Raw genomic sequence first — 17463 nt, 5'->3', positions numbered from 1 at the left:
GTTGGCTCTTCGCATCAGGTGGCCAAAGCACTGGAGTTTCAACTTCAGCATCAGTCCTTCCAATGAATATTCAGGACTGATTTCCTCTAGGATGGACTGGTCTGATGTTCCTGCAGTCCAAGGGACTCTCAAGAGTCTTCTCCAGCACAATTCAAAAGCATCAATTCTTTGCTGCTCAGCCTTCTTTAGGGTCCAACTCTTACCCCTGTACAATGCTACTGGAAAAACCATAGCTCTGAATATACTGATCTTTGTTGGCAAAGTGATGTCTCTGCTTCTTAACATGCTGACTAGGTCTGCATAGCTTTCCTTCCAAGGGGCAAATGTCTTTTATTTTCACGGCTGCAGTCATTGTCCACAGAGATTTTGGAGCCCAAGAAAATAAAATCTGTCATTGCTTCCACTTTTCCCCTTCTATTTGCCATGAAGTGATGGAACCAGATGCCATGATCTTAGTTTTTTTTAATGCTGGGATTTAAGACAGCTTTTTCACTCTCCCTCTTTCACAGACAATGTTGGGACTTCCTTGGTGGTTCAGTAGCTAAGAATCTGTTTTCCAATGCAGGGGACGTTGATTTGATCCCTGGTCAGGGAACTAAGATCCCACATGCCATGGAGCAACTATGCCCACATGCCACAATGAGAAGCCTTTGTACCACAACTAGATAAAGCCCATGCACCATGACAAAGACTCAGAGCAGCCAGAAAAAAAAAAAAAAAGAAGACAATATTGGGAAGGAAAATTTAAAAATGAGCAAAAAACACCTAACACCATAATTACTGCTCTTGGAGAGATAAAGAAAACAGTACATCTGAAACAAAAGCAGAAGGTTATATTTAAAAAAAGAAATATTCAGAGAACAGGAAAAGGCACTTATCTAATTGTTATAACTAAGTGAAAAATATAACAGCAGGCATAAAAAGTTCAATAGACAAGTCAAAGTTAAAGTTAAGGGGATCTACCAGAAGACAAACAGATGGAAGACAAGAGGTAACAGATATAAAACTTGGAGGATGAAACGGGAGGTACAGATTCAATCAGGTTTCTTCAAAGACAGAACAGAGAATACAGAGGGAAGGAAATTATTAAGGAAATAAAACAAGAAATTTACTATAATGGAAAGATATAAGTTTGTAGACTCAAAGAGCGTATGGAATAACCAAACTAGACCACACCACATCACTTAAATTACAATAAAAGAACATCAGAAATAAAGATGAGATCATAAAGGTTTCCAGAAAATAAACCAGTAACATACAAAGAATCTGGAATAATAACATCACATTTTTCAAGAGCAATAATGAAAACAGAAAACAATGGAGCAATGCCTTCAAAAGTCTGAAAAATAATTTCTAATCCAGAATCTTATTTCCACCCAAACTACCAATTAAGTTTGAAGGTAGAAGTAAGATCTCAATAGTTTTGCCCCATTCCACCTTTCTCACAAATCTTATGGTGGATTTACTCACAAAAATGAAGGACTACATCAGAGGAAGGCAAGTGATGTTACTGGTTTTATTATTACAGTTTTGTAGTATAGTTTGAAATCAGGAAGTGTGTTGCCTCGACCTTTGCTCTTCTTTCTTAAGATTTCTTTGGCTATTTGGAGTCATTTGTAGTCCCATAAGGTTTTAGAATTGTTTTATCTATTTCTGTGAAAAACACCACGGGGGTGTGGATAGGGATTGTACTGAACCTATAGATGGCTTTGAGTGGATATTAACAATATCACAGTAACGGTTTTACTTCTTTTGGATTTGGATGCCTTTTGTTTCATTTTCTTGTCTAACTGTTCTGGCTATGTTGAGGTACGTTTCCTCTACATCAAATATTTTGAGAATTTTTATCATCAAAGAGGTGCTGAATTTTGTCAAATGCTTTTTCTTCATCTGTTGAAAGGATGATATAATTAAATTGCTGCTGTGTTTGGTTTGCTACCATCCTGTTTTTGTGTCTATACTCATCAGGGATATAGGCCTGTAATTTTCTTTTCTTGTAGTTTCCTTGTCTGGCTTTGTTTTCAGGCCTCGTAAAACAAGTTTGGAACTATGCACTCGACTTTTTGACTGAGTTTGAAAAGAACTGAAATTTATTCTTCTCTATATGTATATATATATGGTATAATTCACCAGGGAAGCCACCAGGTCATGGGTAATCTTTGTTGGGAGGTTTTTGATTGCTGATTTAAACTCCTTATTCTTTCCATCCATTCAGATTTTCTATTGAATCATGGTTTAGTCTTGGTAAATTGCATGTTTACTAGGAAGTTATGTTTTTTCTAGGTTATCCAACATGTTGGAAAACAACTGTTCATACTAGTCGTTTATAATCCTTTGTCTTTCTATAGTGTTAGCTGTGATACTCATCTCCACTTGCATTTAGAATTTTGTTTGAGTCCTTTTTCCCTCTTTGGTTAGTCTGGATAAACATTTCTTCTTGTTTTAATTTTTTTAGTTTTAAAGTCAACTCTTTATTGCTTTTTTTCAACTGTTTATTTTCTAACTTTTATTTCTGCTCTAATATTTATTATTTCCATCCCCCTTTGATAATTATAGGTTTAGACTGATCTTTTTTTTTTTTCCCCTAATTCCTTGAGGCTTAAAATTAGGCTGTTTGAGATTGTTTTCTTCAGTTCAGTTCAGTCGCCCAGTCATGTCCAAATCTTTGTGACCCCATGAACTGTAGCACACCAGGCCTCCCTGTCCATCACCAACTCCCAGAGTCTACCCAAACTCATGTCTGTTGAGTTGGTGATGCCATCCAACCATCTCATCCTCTGTCATCCCCTTGTCCTCCTGCCCTCAATCTTTCCCAGCATCAGGGTCTTTTCAAATGAGTCAGCTCTTCCCATCAGGTGGCCAAAGTATTGGAGGTTCAGTTTCAACATCAGTTCTTCCAATGAAGACCCAGGACTGATCTCCTTTATGATGGACTGGCTGGATCTCTTTGCAGTCCAAGGAACTAAATTTGGCAATAAGGAGTTCATGATCTGAGCCCCAGTCAGCTCCCAGTCTTGTTTTTGCTGACTGTATACAGCTTCTCCATCTTCGGCTGCAAAGAATATCTGATTTTGGTGTTGACCACCTGGTGATGTCCATGTGTAGCATCTTCTCTTGTGTTGTTGGAAGAGGGTGTTTGCTATGACCAGTGCGTTCTCTTGGCAAAACTCTGTTAGCCTTTCCCTTGCTTCATCCTGTACTCCAAGGCCAAATTTGCCTGTTAACTTCCTACTTTTGCATTCCAGTCCCCTATAATAAAAAGGACATCTTTTTTTGGTGCTAGTTCTAAAAGGTCTTGTAAGTCTTCATAGAACTGTTCAACTTCAGCTTCTTCTCTTCTCTTAATGTAGGCATCTATTGCTATAAATTTCTCTTACAATTGGGTTAAAAAATTTTTTTTTACATTTCATAAGTTTGGCATGTTTTATTTTCTTTGTCTCAAGATAGTTTTCTGATTTCTCTTTTGATCCAATGGTTTTTCAGAAGTATGGTGCTTAATTTCCACATACTTGGGATTTTTTTTCATTTTCCTTTTGTTATTGATTTCTAGTTTCACACCATTGTGGTCAGGAAAGATTCTTTGCATGATTTCAGTCTTCTTAAATTTGATAAGATTTGCTTTGTGGCCTAATATAATTTACCAGAGAGAATGTCCCATGTATGCTTGAGAAGAATGTGTATTCTGATATTTTTTGTACATGTCTGTTAGGTTCATTTGAACCATACTGTGATTCAGGCCTGCTGTCTCCTTACTAGTTTTCTGTCTGGATAATCCATCCAGTGTTTAAATTAGGGTACTGATGTCCTCAATTATTACTCTATTGCTGTCTTATTTTTCCATTCAGTTCTATTAATATTTCTCTTTGATACATAGGTGCTTCAATGCTGGATGAACACATATTTACAACTCTTATATCCTCTTGATGAATTGATCCTTTTACCACCATATAGTGACCTCTGTCTCTTCTGACCAACTCTGACAGGAAGTCTATTTTCCCGATATAAGTACAGCTACTCCTACTCTCTTTTGGTTTCCATTTGCATAAATATCTTTTTTAGTCTCTTCACTTTCAGCCTTTATGTGTCATTAAAGCTACAGTGAATCTCTTGTAAACAGCATATTGTTGGAATTTTTTTTTTTAAATCCTTCAGCTACTCTGTGTCTTTTAGTTGGAGAATTCAGCCCTTCTGCATTTAAAATTATTATTAATAAGTGATTATTGTCATTTTGCTAACCGTTTTATGGGTTTTCTTTTTAAGTCCTTTATCTTTTATTCCTCTCTTACTGTATTTTTTTTTTAACTAGTATGCTTTGATTTCATTATCTTTTGTGTATCTATCATAGGTTTTTTCTTTGTAGTTCTCATGAGGATTACATCAAACATCTTATAGATATAATTGTCTATTTTAAGCTGATAATAAACCTTCACTTGTGATGTTATAAAATGATGCATCTGATACTGTTAGTGTTTTCAGTAGAAATGATGCATTATCACCTCTGAGTCTAAGTTAAAATCCCAGGGAACGTCTATTCATTTATTTATTAGCTACTGAAAGGATGCCTTTACTGTTCTTGGGACTGGGAACACAGAGGACAGTAAGATATGCAGTTCCTGTCCTCATGGAGTTCAAAGTTTAATGGGGACATAATCATTACATAAACAATTCATAAAATTACAATTAAGAGCTCCAAGAGAAGTACTGTAGGCTGGAAGTTATACCATGGGTAGAATCATCAATTCTGAAGTAAAAGAAAACAGTGCTTTGAGGAAGAGATTGTAAGCAAAGACTTAAGAATAAGCGTTAAGAATTAAGAGAGAACAATAGTACATGCAAACCTGAAAAGGAGCTGCATGACAAGCCAGCAGGAGATCAGTTTAGTTCAAGCACACTGAGGAAGGTAAAAGGGGCCCTGGAAGTGAGTGCGTGAGATCTTGCAAGCCCCTGGAGACCAGTATAAGGAGTCAGGATTTTATTTTAAGTGTAATGAGAGGCCACTAAATGGTCTGAAGCAGGGGAGCAATAAGAAGGGATTTACAATTTAAAAAGAAAATACTTCCTGTATGTGGAAAACAGATTTAAGAAAAAAATGGATGTAGGGAGACCAGTTGGGAGGAAGGCAAAGACTATCAGCCAGACGGGGATGATGGCAGCACAGGCTAGGATGAAGGCAGTGGTAACACAGAGAGATTCAAGACTGATTTAGGGCTGAATGACAGACATGTGGGGAAAAAGAAAGAGCAAAGTGTTAACCCTGAAGATTCTTGCATGAAAAATGCAGTGGATGATGATAGTGTCATTTTAATGAGACAGCAAATTCTCACCTAAGAAAAGCTGTTAGATTGCATTTTCCCATTTTGAACTTGGGTAATTAATGTTTTAAACTTACTGCAATACTTTTATATTCATCCCTGTCAATTTTTCCATTTTTTGGCTCATACTTCTAGTCAGTTCAGATATTTAAGAATCTTTAGTCTATAACCTAACGTCTCTCCTTTGTTACTCCTCTTACCATTTTTATCATCTACAGATTCGGTAAGTCATACTTTGTAATCATTTACTGAGTTGTTATTAAAAATGTTAAAAAGAGGACAGACTTAAGTATTTAGCATCACTGATAATCTTTCTCCAGGTTGGCATTGATTCATTAAGCAATACAACTGAGTAGTGTAGCTAGAACCATATATAATACTGAACACTTAGGACGTGCCTGGCATTTAATATCCATTACATAATTTATTTTTCATGATAATAATTTTTTCCATTTTCAAGTATTCATTGAGCTCTCATTATATGTCAGGAACTGAGGTCAGGATTATTATCAGGAACTACTATCATTATCCCCATTTTAGAGATAAGAAAACTGATGCTCAGAGGCAGAGTAACTAGTCTTAAGTCACATAGTCAGTCAAGGACAGAGTTATAATATGAACCCCAGCTTGAAGACTCTCCAAAGATATGCTGCTAAAAATTGAGTTTTTATTTTGTAAACTTAAATTTCATTATTTTATTTTTTTTAAAGTCATAAGTCCAGATTTAAGGTGTAAGTGAGAATATGCACATACACACACATACACACACACACACACAGAGGCCATCAGGAATTTTTCCAGACCAGTTTCTGTTACTCTTTTCAAAGAACTTAGTTTTATCCCTAATACATTTTGCAATTTCTGCATGTTTCTCATGGCATCATGCTTTTAGTTAAAACTGAGGGCTTTCCCCCCACTTCCCCCCTCACAGTTAAAATTTAGTTTCTTGGATCAGATAATCTAACTCTTCTCTCTCTATCCCTTCTTTCATGGTCAATATTATAAATGTTCCTGTTCAAATTCTAATATCTTTGTTAGGTTAGAAACCAAGAGTCAGTGTTAAATGGCAGTGGTCTAAGAAATGAAGACTTTTATATAGATGGGATTTATTGTTTATATTTTAAGAAAAATTGCTTTATTTCATAAATATTTTTATAAAATGGGATGACTAAATTTCACAATATTCTCTTTGCACTCAAATAACAACAACAAAAAGTTGCCAGGTTGGCAAATTAAGAAAATAAATGCAAATAAAGTAAACAAGATTCCTCCTATTTCCAATTCCAAAGAAATATTCCCAGAAGAACAACATTCTGGTTAAAACAAACAAAAACAGCAAGTACAGAATTAACCCAGAATGTATTTGCTCTTAAAATGCACTTTGGTTTTTTGCCAGTAATTCAATTTCATTACAAAAGTGCAATGCTCTTATGTCCAGAAGGTATGTAAAAATTTCTCTGTCAATATCAAAACTCAATAAAAAAAGCTTCAGTTTAGACAAAGCACAGTTGTTTTATAAGGCTTATCAGTGCAAGACAATATACAGCCAAGAAAATGTTACCAAAGATCTAACTGGCTATGATAACTGTCATTTTAAAATTCAGGAACACGACAGAGTTTTACTGAGTAAACGTCTCGGCATTAACACATTGTGGGTTTATCAGAGGCCGTAATTTAATAATTAAAGAATGAAAACTATACTTCTTCAAACATCAAAATATATGCTTCCTAAGCACTAACAGACCTAAGAAAGTTCACTTACCTCTAAGTTTCTGGAGGTCCTCCTTCAAATCAGGCCCTGCAAGCATGAAGATACTTTCTGACACGGGATTCTTATCCGTAAGACTTTCATTGCTGGTATTCACAATAGCCGTACAGTTCAGTAATGCCACATCTCCTTTCCTGAGGAAACAATAATTAAAAGCAAGTGTGGGGAAGAGGAGGCATATAAGAATGTTAGTTTCTGATTCTTTCAAAACATTTTGTCTTCATTGCCTTCACAACATTGGTTTTACTAGTTCACAAACTTAAGCAATATTAAAAAGCTGTCCTAATTCAGAAAGGCTAATAAGGCATCTCAGACAGATCCTTAATGGAAAGTGCTACAACTGTGAAACCCATGAAACTATCATGTCACTCCTTGGCTTCCTCCATATGCCTGTTACATTGTAACAGAAGTCTTACAGAGCTGTAAGTAGGTGGTTTTTAAAGAGTTTAAACATAGCAACATTATTCCTAATAGCCAAAAAGTGGAAACAATCCAGGTGTCCATCTCCTAACTGATGAACTAAATGTGGTACACCCATGCAACAGAATATTACTTGGCCGTAAAAAGAAATAAATTACTGATTCATACTACAACACAGATGAATCTTAAGAACGTTATGCTACATCACAATTGATTCCATTTATTAAATGTCCAGAACAGGCAAATCTAGAGATAAAAAGTAGATTAGTGGTTGACTGGAGCAGAAAGTTGGGGATGGGTACATTTATTTATTAGCTCACAAGATTGAGCAATATTAAAAAAAAAAAAGTTGTTCCTGACTCAGAAAGGCTAATATACCATATCAGATCTTGAATACAAGTGTTAAAACCTTGAAATTCACAAAACCATTATGCCATTCTTTTGCTTCTTTCTTAAGAGATGTGTATAAGATAGGGAGTGACAGCTAATGGGTACAGGACTTTGGGTTGATGAAAACTGTCCATGGTGATGGTTGCACAGCTTTGTGAATGTACTGAAGACCACTGACTTGTACAATCTAAATTAGTGAATTGTATAATATATGAATTGGGGCTTCCCAGTTGGCTCAGTGGGTAAAGAATGCACCTGCAATGCAGGAGATGTGAGTTCGATCCCTGGGTTGGGAAGATCCCCTGGAGGAGGGCAAGGCAACCCACTCCAGGATTCTTGCCTGGAAAATCCCATGAACAGAAGAGCCTGGTGGACTACAGTCCATAGGATTGCAAAGAGTTGGACATGACTGAAGTGATTGAGCATGCATGCATGATATATGAATTCCATCTCACTGAAGCTTTTTTAAATAGAGCTCTTAAAAAGTTTTTTATAAAGAGAAGTGTACTACTACTACCAATACATGCAACAATATAGCTCAATTCTCAAATAATTATGCTGAATGAAAGAGGCGAGACTAAAAAAAAAGTACGTGATTCCATTTATAGAAAATGCAAACTAATCTATAGTGACAGAAAGATGAACGGTTGCTTGGGGATGTAGAAGCAGGGAGGAGCAGGAGAAAGGGATTACCAAGAGATACACAAAAAACTTTTGGGGGTGATAAATATATTCACTATCTTGATTCTGATGACTGGATCACAGGTGTATTCATGTCAAAATTTAACAAACTGTACACTTTAAGTGCAGTTTATTGTATATCACTTATGTCTCAGTAAAGCTGTAAATGTATATATGAAAAGTAATATTTCAATAATGAGAGGCTTTACAAAAAGAGTTTAGAAAAAATTATGAAAAAAAGAATTTAGAAGAAATTATGAGAGTATTATATCATGATATGATTTAAACAAGGAATTACCAAAGAACCACTTTTCCATTGATATCCTTATTATAAAGAAAAGGTGATCTAATAGTTTCTTCCTGGTATGTTTCAGCTGCAATCTCAGAAGCATTTAATTGATCTTCACAAGAGTTCCCCCAGCTTGGCAGTGTATCCACATCCACAAACTGGGAAGGTGCACCCAAGGGATCCATGGAATGGAAACTTCAGCTTGTCTTTTCCCAAATTTCTCAGCAATTCAATATTCACTGGAGACTTTAGCTTAAGAGAAAAGAAAGAATCATTTAAATAGAGAAGCATAGATACTACTTTACTTCTACTAGAGCAAAAAACAAAACTCTACTGTGAAATGCTCCAATAGAACATTGTGTGATTATAGTCACTTACATAGTCCATTAAAAAATCAAATGTACAACAATGAATTACTACTGTTTTCTTAAAAACAGAAAGAAAGAGAGATTATTTAAACATAATTATGTGCAAAGCATCAGTCATTTAAATAATCACATGGCCCACCAGTTCTACTTTCCAGAAACACAGGACTATTCACTCAACATTCTTTGAGTGTCTGCTACTGGCAGGGTGAGGGGTGTGTTAGATGTTGCAAGAGATACAAAGACAAATAATATGTACAACTTAAAGAGTTCAGTCTACTGTGGAGGGTGAGAAGAGGGAGGTTACTGCAATCAGGTAAGTAAGAGATAACAAAGGTCTGAACTATGTAGAGGAGGAGGAGGAGAGGAAAGCATAGATTTGTGAGGCAACATACGAAGGAAGCCTTAACAGGATTTGATGATTCAGAGAATATAGGGTATGAGACACTGATGTGGTAGGAGGTTGGTTGTCCAGAAATGTAGAAATTAAAGAAGAGTGATAGGAAGACACAGAGCGTCAAGTACCACAGAGAGAACTCATGGGAAATTTAACATGAGAAAAGGATACTTCATTTGCCAGTAAGTCAAACAGCTGTTTCAGTAAAATGGTAGACTCACTCATTCAATAAATCTTTGGAAGCATCTGTTAGGTGTCAAGCATTGTTTTAGTCACTGGGGACACACCGGTGAATAAGATAGAGCAGTCCCTAAGCAGTCCCTTAGAGAGCTCATGTTTCCTTTAAAGGACATGAAAAACAAGCAAGCAAACAAGCAAGCAAGCAAGCAGGTATCTCTAACAGAATGGCTGACGGCAATAAGTATTATAAGGAAAAAGGTGACATTTGAGCAGAGAGCTAAATAAAGTGAGACAGCAGCCATGTACAGCTCTAGGGGGGTGTGCCAGACCAAGGCAATAGCAAGTACAAAGGGCAAAAGGGCAGGAGGGAAGGTACTCTGTTCCAGGAAGAGTGTGGAGGCTGGTCTGACTAGAGTAGAATGAGCTAGATAATGAGTAGCAGGTGATGAACTTGGTGAGCAAGGGAAGGTCAGATGAATCAGTCTGTAAGTCATGATAAGAGGTTTAGATCTTAACACAAATAAGGGCAAGCTATTAGAAGATCCCTGTAAAGATAATGACTTAGTGTAAATAATATTTGAAAAGATTATTCTAGCTACAGTGAAACTGAGTGGGGGCAAGAGTAAACGCAGACACCATGAGAAAACAAGTGGAGTGATCCAGCTGAGATGGCGATGAAGGTGGTGAGGAATGGTTAGAATTGGATGAATTTTGAAGATAAGAGTCAACAAGACCTTCTAAAAGCACCTGAGGGGTGAGGGAAAAGAACAAAGATTGCTCTTAGATATCCTGCTTGAGCAGTCAAACAGATGGTAATGCTATTTACAGAGAAAAAGAAGACTGGAGTAGGCTGCAGGGGGAGTAATAATCAAGGTCTTTTTTCCCTTATGTTTCTGCATGTGTTAGGTTTGAAATGGCCATTATATGCTCAAGTATTTGTATTAGACATGCAATTGGTTATCTGAGGCTAGAGCTCAAAGAAGAAATCAGGTTAAATTTGTGAAACTGGAGGTCTCAGCATATAGATGCTATTTAAACCTATGGGAACTGGGCAAGACCACAGAGACAGAGAATGCAAATAAAGAAAAGATCCAAGGACTCAGTCCTAAGGCAAAATCTGGGGGCTGGAAAAGAAGAAAACTGAAAGAAAAAAAAGAGAGAGAGAGAGAGACATAGAAAAGGATAAGAATGGAAGGAAGATCTGGAAAAGTGTGGAAACATAAAAGCTAAGTGAAGAAAACAACTTTAGATGGAATGCTCAAGAAGGATCATCCAGAGTTAAATGCTACTGAAAGATGCAGGAGTAGGACTAAAAATTAGTGCATATGGTAAGTGAAAGATTGCTGGTTAACACTGTACATACAGGAGAGCAGACACATGATTAGGGAATGACAGCTGGTGTGTGAACTTCCTCAAAAGTTTTTCTGTATGATCCTAATGTTCCTTAAGAGTCAAGGAAAACAAGCATGCCCTTCTATACCTAATTTCTTGGTGTTTCTTGCTGAGAGACATGGGATACTAATTGGAATGAACTACAGATCTGATACAATGTTCTAATTCCTGTACCAACACTGTGTGGGAGGAAATGTGCTCATTTATATAACAATTTCAGAAAGGTCTTGTAGATTATGAAAGTAGTGAAAGTGTTAGTCGCTCAGCTGTGTGCGACTCTTTGCAACCCCATGGACTGTAGCCTGCCATAGGGTTCTCTGTCCATGGGGATCCCCAGGTAAGAATACTGGAGTGGGTAGCCATTCCCTTCTCCAGTACATCGTCCTGACTCAGGGACTGATCCCAGGTCTCCTGCATTGCAGGCAGATTCTTTACCATCTGAGCCACCAGGGGAGCCCAATTTTGTATCAGAGGATTAGTCTCATTTGTTATTAAGTACTGCTTTGATGTTATTTTAAAATAAAGAAAAAAATTCTATCTAGAAGTTGATGTTCAGTCCTGTCCAATCAGCCTTTGAAACTAGAATGTGTGTGTATGTGTGTGTTCAGTCATGTTCAACTCTTTGCAGCCCCATGGACTGTAGCCTGCCAGGCTCCGCTGTACATGGAATTTTCCAGGAAGGAATACTGGAGTAGGTTGCCATTTCCTATTCCAGAGGAAACTAGAGGCAACCACAAGTCCTGTTGATCTGTTCACAAGTATTCAGCCTGGAACTGGACAACTGAATAGAGGAAATGTGGAGGCTATAATCACCGTCTATGGCTTAACTGCTTTGAGTTCAACACAATGACACTCTGTAGAAATTCATATTTTCCAAAAATTATCCAGGATTTTGGTGACGGACTCATGCTGAAACTTAACCAAAATATTAAAAAATCCATTAAAAATTTACTTCATTTTGCAAACTTTAATGTCAAATTACAGGACAAAACCACTTACTTTAAAATAACGTTTTTCCCCAATTCTAAGTAATACTCATTCATAGAACACTTGAAAAGTACCAAAAAGGGGAGAAAAAACTTTCAAAATCTGATGTAGTTCCTACCTTTTTCTATGATAGGTACATATAACACAATTTTGAATCCAGTTTATTTAGTATTTTAAGGTAAAAATTTCCACATGAAATTGCACTCTGAGGTAGAAGTAGGTTGGTAAAAGCTTGGGCTCTGGGCTTCCCCAGTGGCTCAGATAGTAAAGAATCAGCCTGCAATGCGGGAGACTTGGGTTTGATCCTTGGCCGGGAAGATCCCTTGGAGAAGGGAATGGCTACCCACTCCAGTATTCTTGTCTAGAGAATGTCATGGATGGAGGAGCTGGTGGGCTACAGTCCACGGGGTCACAAAGAGTTGAACATGACTGACTAACACTTCACACTTCTCTTATCAGAAGGCCTGAGTTTGGGTCTAAGACCTACCACTTAATAATTACATTATCCTTGACTCTGAACCCGAGTTTTCTTATTTCTAAAAGAGTTAGAATGACAATTCTTTTTGAGGATTAAATGATTATCATCTGTAAGATTGCACAGCAGACCACCTGGCACAAAGCGAGGCACAATAAATGCTACGTGTTATAACCTTGTCAGTCAATATGAAAATCACCTGCACCACTGTTGAGATACAGATGTTTTCACATGTGGCAAAGACCAACATGCTGTCAAAAGATTCCCTAGTGAGCACCAGATAAACCAGACACAAACTGCTGAATTAAGACACACTCTTATTTATCTGCCCTTATAATGATTTGTTAATCCCTAAAATACCTAGATCAACCCAACATCTGTTTTCTCTGATTCTGCTCCTGTGCCACTAGGGAAAGAAAAATCAGAAATTATTCTCTCTGCTGTCAAAATAAATGCATGTTTTCTTGTGTCAGCTGGGCCCTGCATCAACACAGAGAAAACTGTCTGAGTCATTCTTGGATGACTATGCTACTCCACACAGCATCCGTGGTAGACAGCCTTCAAGATGTCTTTCAACAATACCTGCTTTCTGATACGAATGTCCCTGTGTAGATCTCTTCCTTATGAATAAGGCTGGCCAATGTACCCAACTGGATACTGCAGAAACAACAGTGTGTGACTTTCAAGGATGGATCATAAAAGATACTGGGGCTTCCACCATGCTCATTTGGACACCCTGTTCTGGGGAAGTGAGCTCTTGTAATGTGGGGACACACTCACACAGCTCATGAAAAGGCCTCTGTGTGGAGAAACGGAGTTCCTGCTAACAACCACCGTCAACTGCCAGACACACGAATGAATCACCTTGCATCCTCCAGCCCCAGCTGACATCCTGACCACAACCTCATGAGAAACCCTGAGACAGACCCACACGACTAAGCAACTTTTGAATTCCTGACCCATAAAAACTGTGAGGTAATAAATGCTTATTTGCCAATTATGTCCCTGGCATTCATTCATTCAAGCACTGTTAAGTGCCGAGTCTCTAGTGGAAAAGACAGCTCCACAAAAATCGCACAAACTTATAATTATAGCAATAAATACATATTGTTACAACAAAGAAGGGGAGGCTCTTTAGGCTGAAGAAGCAGAGAATGTCTCTTCCAGAAAGTGAGAGTTGAGACCAAAAGTAGCAGAAGAGTTCTAGAGACAGCAGAAAGCAGACATCTGGGAGCCTTAAGGTACCAAAAAGCCTAAGACACTAAATAAACAAAAGAAGGCCACAATGGAAGGTGTGGTGAGCCACGAGGTATCAGATCTGTTTGAAATACACTTTCTAATCTTTATAATAATCCCACAAAGTAGATATTAGAACTCTTATTTTACAATAAGGGCCCCAAGAACTAGAGATTCAATTACCAGCTCAAGGTAACAGAACTAGTAAGTAGTACCTTGAGATCCAGATCGAAGACCAGCTGACAATAAAACCCATGCCATTTCCATTACATCATATCACATTTCCTCCCTTCTTTTCCTGATGCTCTGAGAAAAGAGAAGTCATTGTTCAAATTAACTTCTCTACAAATCAAAATGTCTCTATCTTCATTCACTCTTTTCAACTTGCAAGGGATTTTCTGTGTATTTCACACTTTTAAGCTTGCCAAATCACCTTCATTTAAGCCTTTTACTGCACCTGACTAGATCTCCTCTAAGGGAAGGTAATAACATCGAGTTTCCCTTCACAACATCTGATCTCTCCTTCCCCTGAGTCTCCTACTCCAATTTTTTTTTTCCTACCCCATTTCTTCAGAATACCAACAAACTCCACATTTCACCATTTAAGTTTTTAAGAGTAATCTGTTTCACAGCTCTCCTTTCTTTTCCTCCATGTACTTAACCCACTGCAGTTCTGCTTCCATCTTTGTAATAACACTAAACCTGCTTCTTCAAGGTCAACAATAATTCTCCAAATGTCAAGTTCAAGAGCTAATTTAATTAAATTTTAGCTGCATCTACTATTTATTATTCCCTCCTTGAAACTCTATTATCTTCTTTGATAATACACTTTGGTGGTTCTCCTATATCTCTAACCACATCTTGTCAGTATACTATAAATGAGTAGTAAGAAATATTCAGAGCTCTTACTGCAGGGCAAAGTTTAATGGCATTATATGAAACTGTCATGGTATTTAACAAAGGGTGAATTCTTTTTCAGGTCCGTCTTTAAATAGAAACATATTTTTCTCATTAAAAAGAGATTTAAATCCCCCTTCCCTCAACACACACACTTTGGCAATAAAGCAAAAGGAGCAGCAAAGCCAAGCTAGTCAGAACAAACTGATCCCTGATCCTGCAGGAACAGGGCTTCTTAACATTCTTGGGGTCATAGACCCCTTTGAGACAGATAAACACCCTTTTACCAAACTGTGAGTGCATGAGCTCATACAAGCACTGATCTGGAAATAAACCTGAGGGGTTTTCCAGGCTCAATTAGCAATCCCACTGATAAAAGAATACAGAGTGCTCAGGTGATGGAAAGAGGAGAGAAAGGTTATAATAATTTACAACTGTATACAGAATTTCAGAGGGCTTCCCAGCTGGCGCAGTGGTAAAGAATCCATATGCCAGTGCAGGAGACACGGGTTTGATCCCTGGGTCAGGAAGATCCCCTGGAGTAGGAAATGGCAACCCACTCTAGTATTCTTGCCTGGAAAATTCCATGGACAGAGGAGCCTGGTGGGCTACAGTCCATAGTGTCTCAAAGAGTTGGACACGACTGAGCACACACACAAAGAATTTTGGAAAGCATTAAAGAAGAGCGGGACTTTCTACTGAAAATCAATTGATCATTTCTGTCTTTTAAACAGGTTCATAAGCAAACACAAAACCTTAGTAAAAAGGCTCCTGAAGCAAGACTTTTATGTCCCAGAATCTGAAAGTTTACCTAGAACAAACAGAAGATTCCAGAATCAGACCTACTTCCTTAGCCATAGTATCTTAAGGGTTGTCTTCAGTACCTGTCTAGATGAGGATAAAGAGAACTCACAATGTACCTTTTATAATTCACATTTCTAATGAGTATAAATAGTTCTTATTACAGTGTAGCTTGTCTTTTTTCTCAAAATCTTGTCATCTTCTAGTTTAAGAAGTCCTCTAAATAGAGCTTTATAAGAATAAGTGGATTGGCTAGAGAGATCAGATTTTTAATGTTCAAGACAGGGCAGAATCAGGCAGAACATCTTAGATCACTGTCTCAAAAAAACCCGATATTTTGCCTGAATAAAGAGAAAACTATATCATTTAAAAGAGAAAAGAACTCCAAATCTGTCTTCTTTTTCTTCAAAATGCTAACATTGATTAGATAGGCCTGTATAAAAATACAGAGAGTTGTTGGTCCATGCTTTTGATCTCCACTAATTACCAGCTCCATTTCACTGTTTTTGCATAAACTAAACGTTTACTATTCTTTATGTCTTTGTATTTCAATATTTAAAATTTCAAGATACGTTAGATACTTCTGCACAATACCCCTACTCCAGCACCAAATCTATTATATTTAAGAATCATTCTATGCAAACAGAATGAGTTTTTTAGACAAAAGAACCAATGGAAGCAGTCAAATTATGTCAACAATAAATACAGTATAACAAAAATATTCTAAGCTGTGTCAGTGACCCAGGTCAAACCTAACACCATCATTCAAAACCAGCACAAGCTCCAATGGTGAGTTAGTACTACCAACTTTATATTAAAAGAACTTTACTACGTTTCAGTTACAATATTAATACATTGAGCAATTCTGAAACTTTGAAAACTAAGTTTATGCTCTTGAAGTGGTGTATTGGGAATTTATAAGATGCATTATCTTAGCACTCATTCATAGTTGATCTTAAAACAACTTTTATTAAAATTATTTTTTCTATTTGTGGTTGTCCCTCCCCATAATATATAATAACATTAATTTTTAAGAGAGAAAATCATGACTCATTCAAATACAAAAATGAACATGGTTTAAGATTTTTAACTCACAAAGGAACCTGTCAGATGGCTGATAAAGGGGGTAAATCAGGTACATCAGGTACCCATAAATCAGGTACATTAATAGATCAAGAATACTGAGCCCAAAGTATATGAGGCAAAACCAAACATCTAAGAGACATTTCCATGTCTATAGACAAAATTATTTAGTATTTACATTAGTTATCAACAGTTTACACAATTGTAAAATAGATTTCTTAGAATCAGATAATCCAAAGGGTATCATCGAGACTGAATCTAGACTAATGAAGCACATTTATTTCTCATATATATAAATACATTTTCATGTATGTAATATAATGCACATCACCTTAAGACATATACTAACCATACCTCGATTCGTCCTAGGTCGCTTCAGTCATGTCCGCCTCTTTGTGACCCCGTGGACTGGAGACCACCAGGCTCCTCTGACCATGGGGATTCTCCAGGCAAGAACACTGGAGTGGGTTGCCATTTCTTTCTCCAGGGGATCTTAACCACCCAGGGATCCAACCCATATCTCTTAAGTCTACTGCACTGGCAGGCGGGTTCTTTACCACTAGCGCCACCTGGGAAGCCCAGGTTCCCATACACGTTCACCTAAAGGCTCCATTCCCCATCACACTTACTGAAATAATAGCCCATTGCTACAATTACTTCCCTTCTCATTCATCCAACTCACAGTAAGCTTCTTTGAAACATCTACACTTTTACATCTATTTACAGGTTGATTGTATCCATTCTCTACTATGGCAATTTTCTTGAAAACGACAGACTAGGTGAACATGTC

At 37.3% G+C, this 17463-nt stretch overlaps 1 protein-coding gene across 2 annotated transcripts in view; it reads right to left on the bottom strand.

The window, feature by feature from the left end:
• Positions 1-17463, bottom strand: part of GDAP2 (ganglioside induced differentiation associated protein 2) — a 66733-nt gene that overhangs the window by 48284 nt on the left and 986 nt on the right. Inside the window, exons 1-3 of one of the 2 annotated variants that reach the window (XM_065906083.1) lie at positions 17028-17104; positions 8870-9112; positions 7075-7214 (exon numbers count right to left, since the gene is read on the bottom strand). In XM_065906083.1, coding sequence (XP_065762155.1) covers positions 7075-7214; positions 8870-9045 — 316 coding nt within the window. In that variant the 5' untranslated portion in view covers positions 9046-9112; positions 17028-17104. Of the gene's footprint in view, positions 1-7074; positions 7215-8869; positions 9113-17027; positions 17105-17463 lie in introns of those variants that run through there. The other variant, XM_065906077.1, reaches the window with a different exon arrangement.

Source organism: Muntiacus reevesi, chromosome 1 (genome assembly GCF_963930625.1).
Source record: "Muntiacus reevesi chromosome 1, mMunRee1.1, whole genome shotgun sequence".
In the NCBI taxonomy this organism is placed as follows: Eukaryota; Metazoa; Chordata; class Mammalia; order Artiodactyla; family Cervidae; genus Muntiacus; species Muntiacus reevesi.
This window is presented reverse-complemented; position numbering and strand designations above follow the sequence as displayed.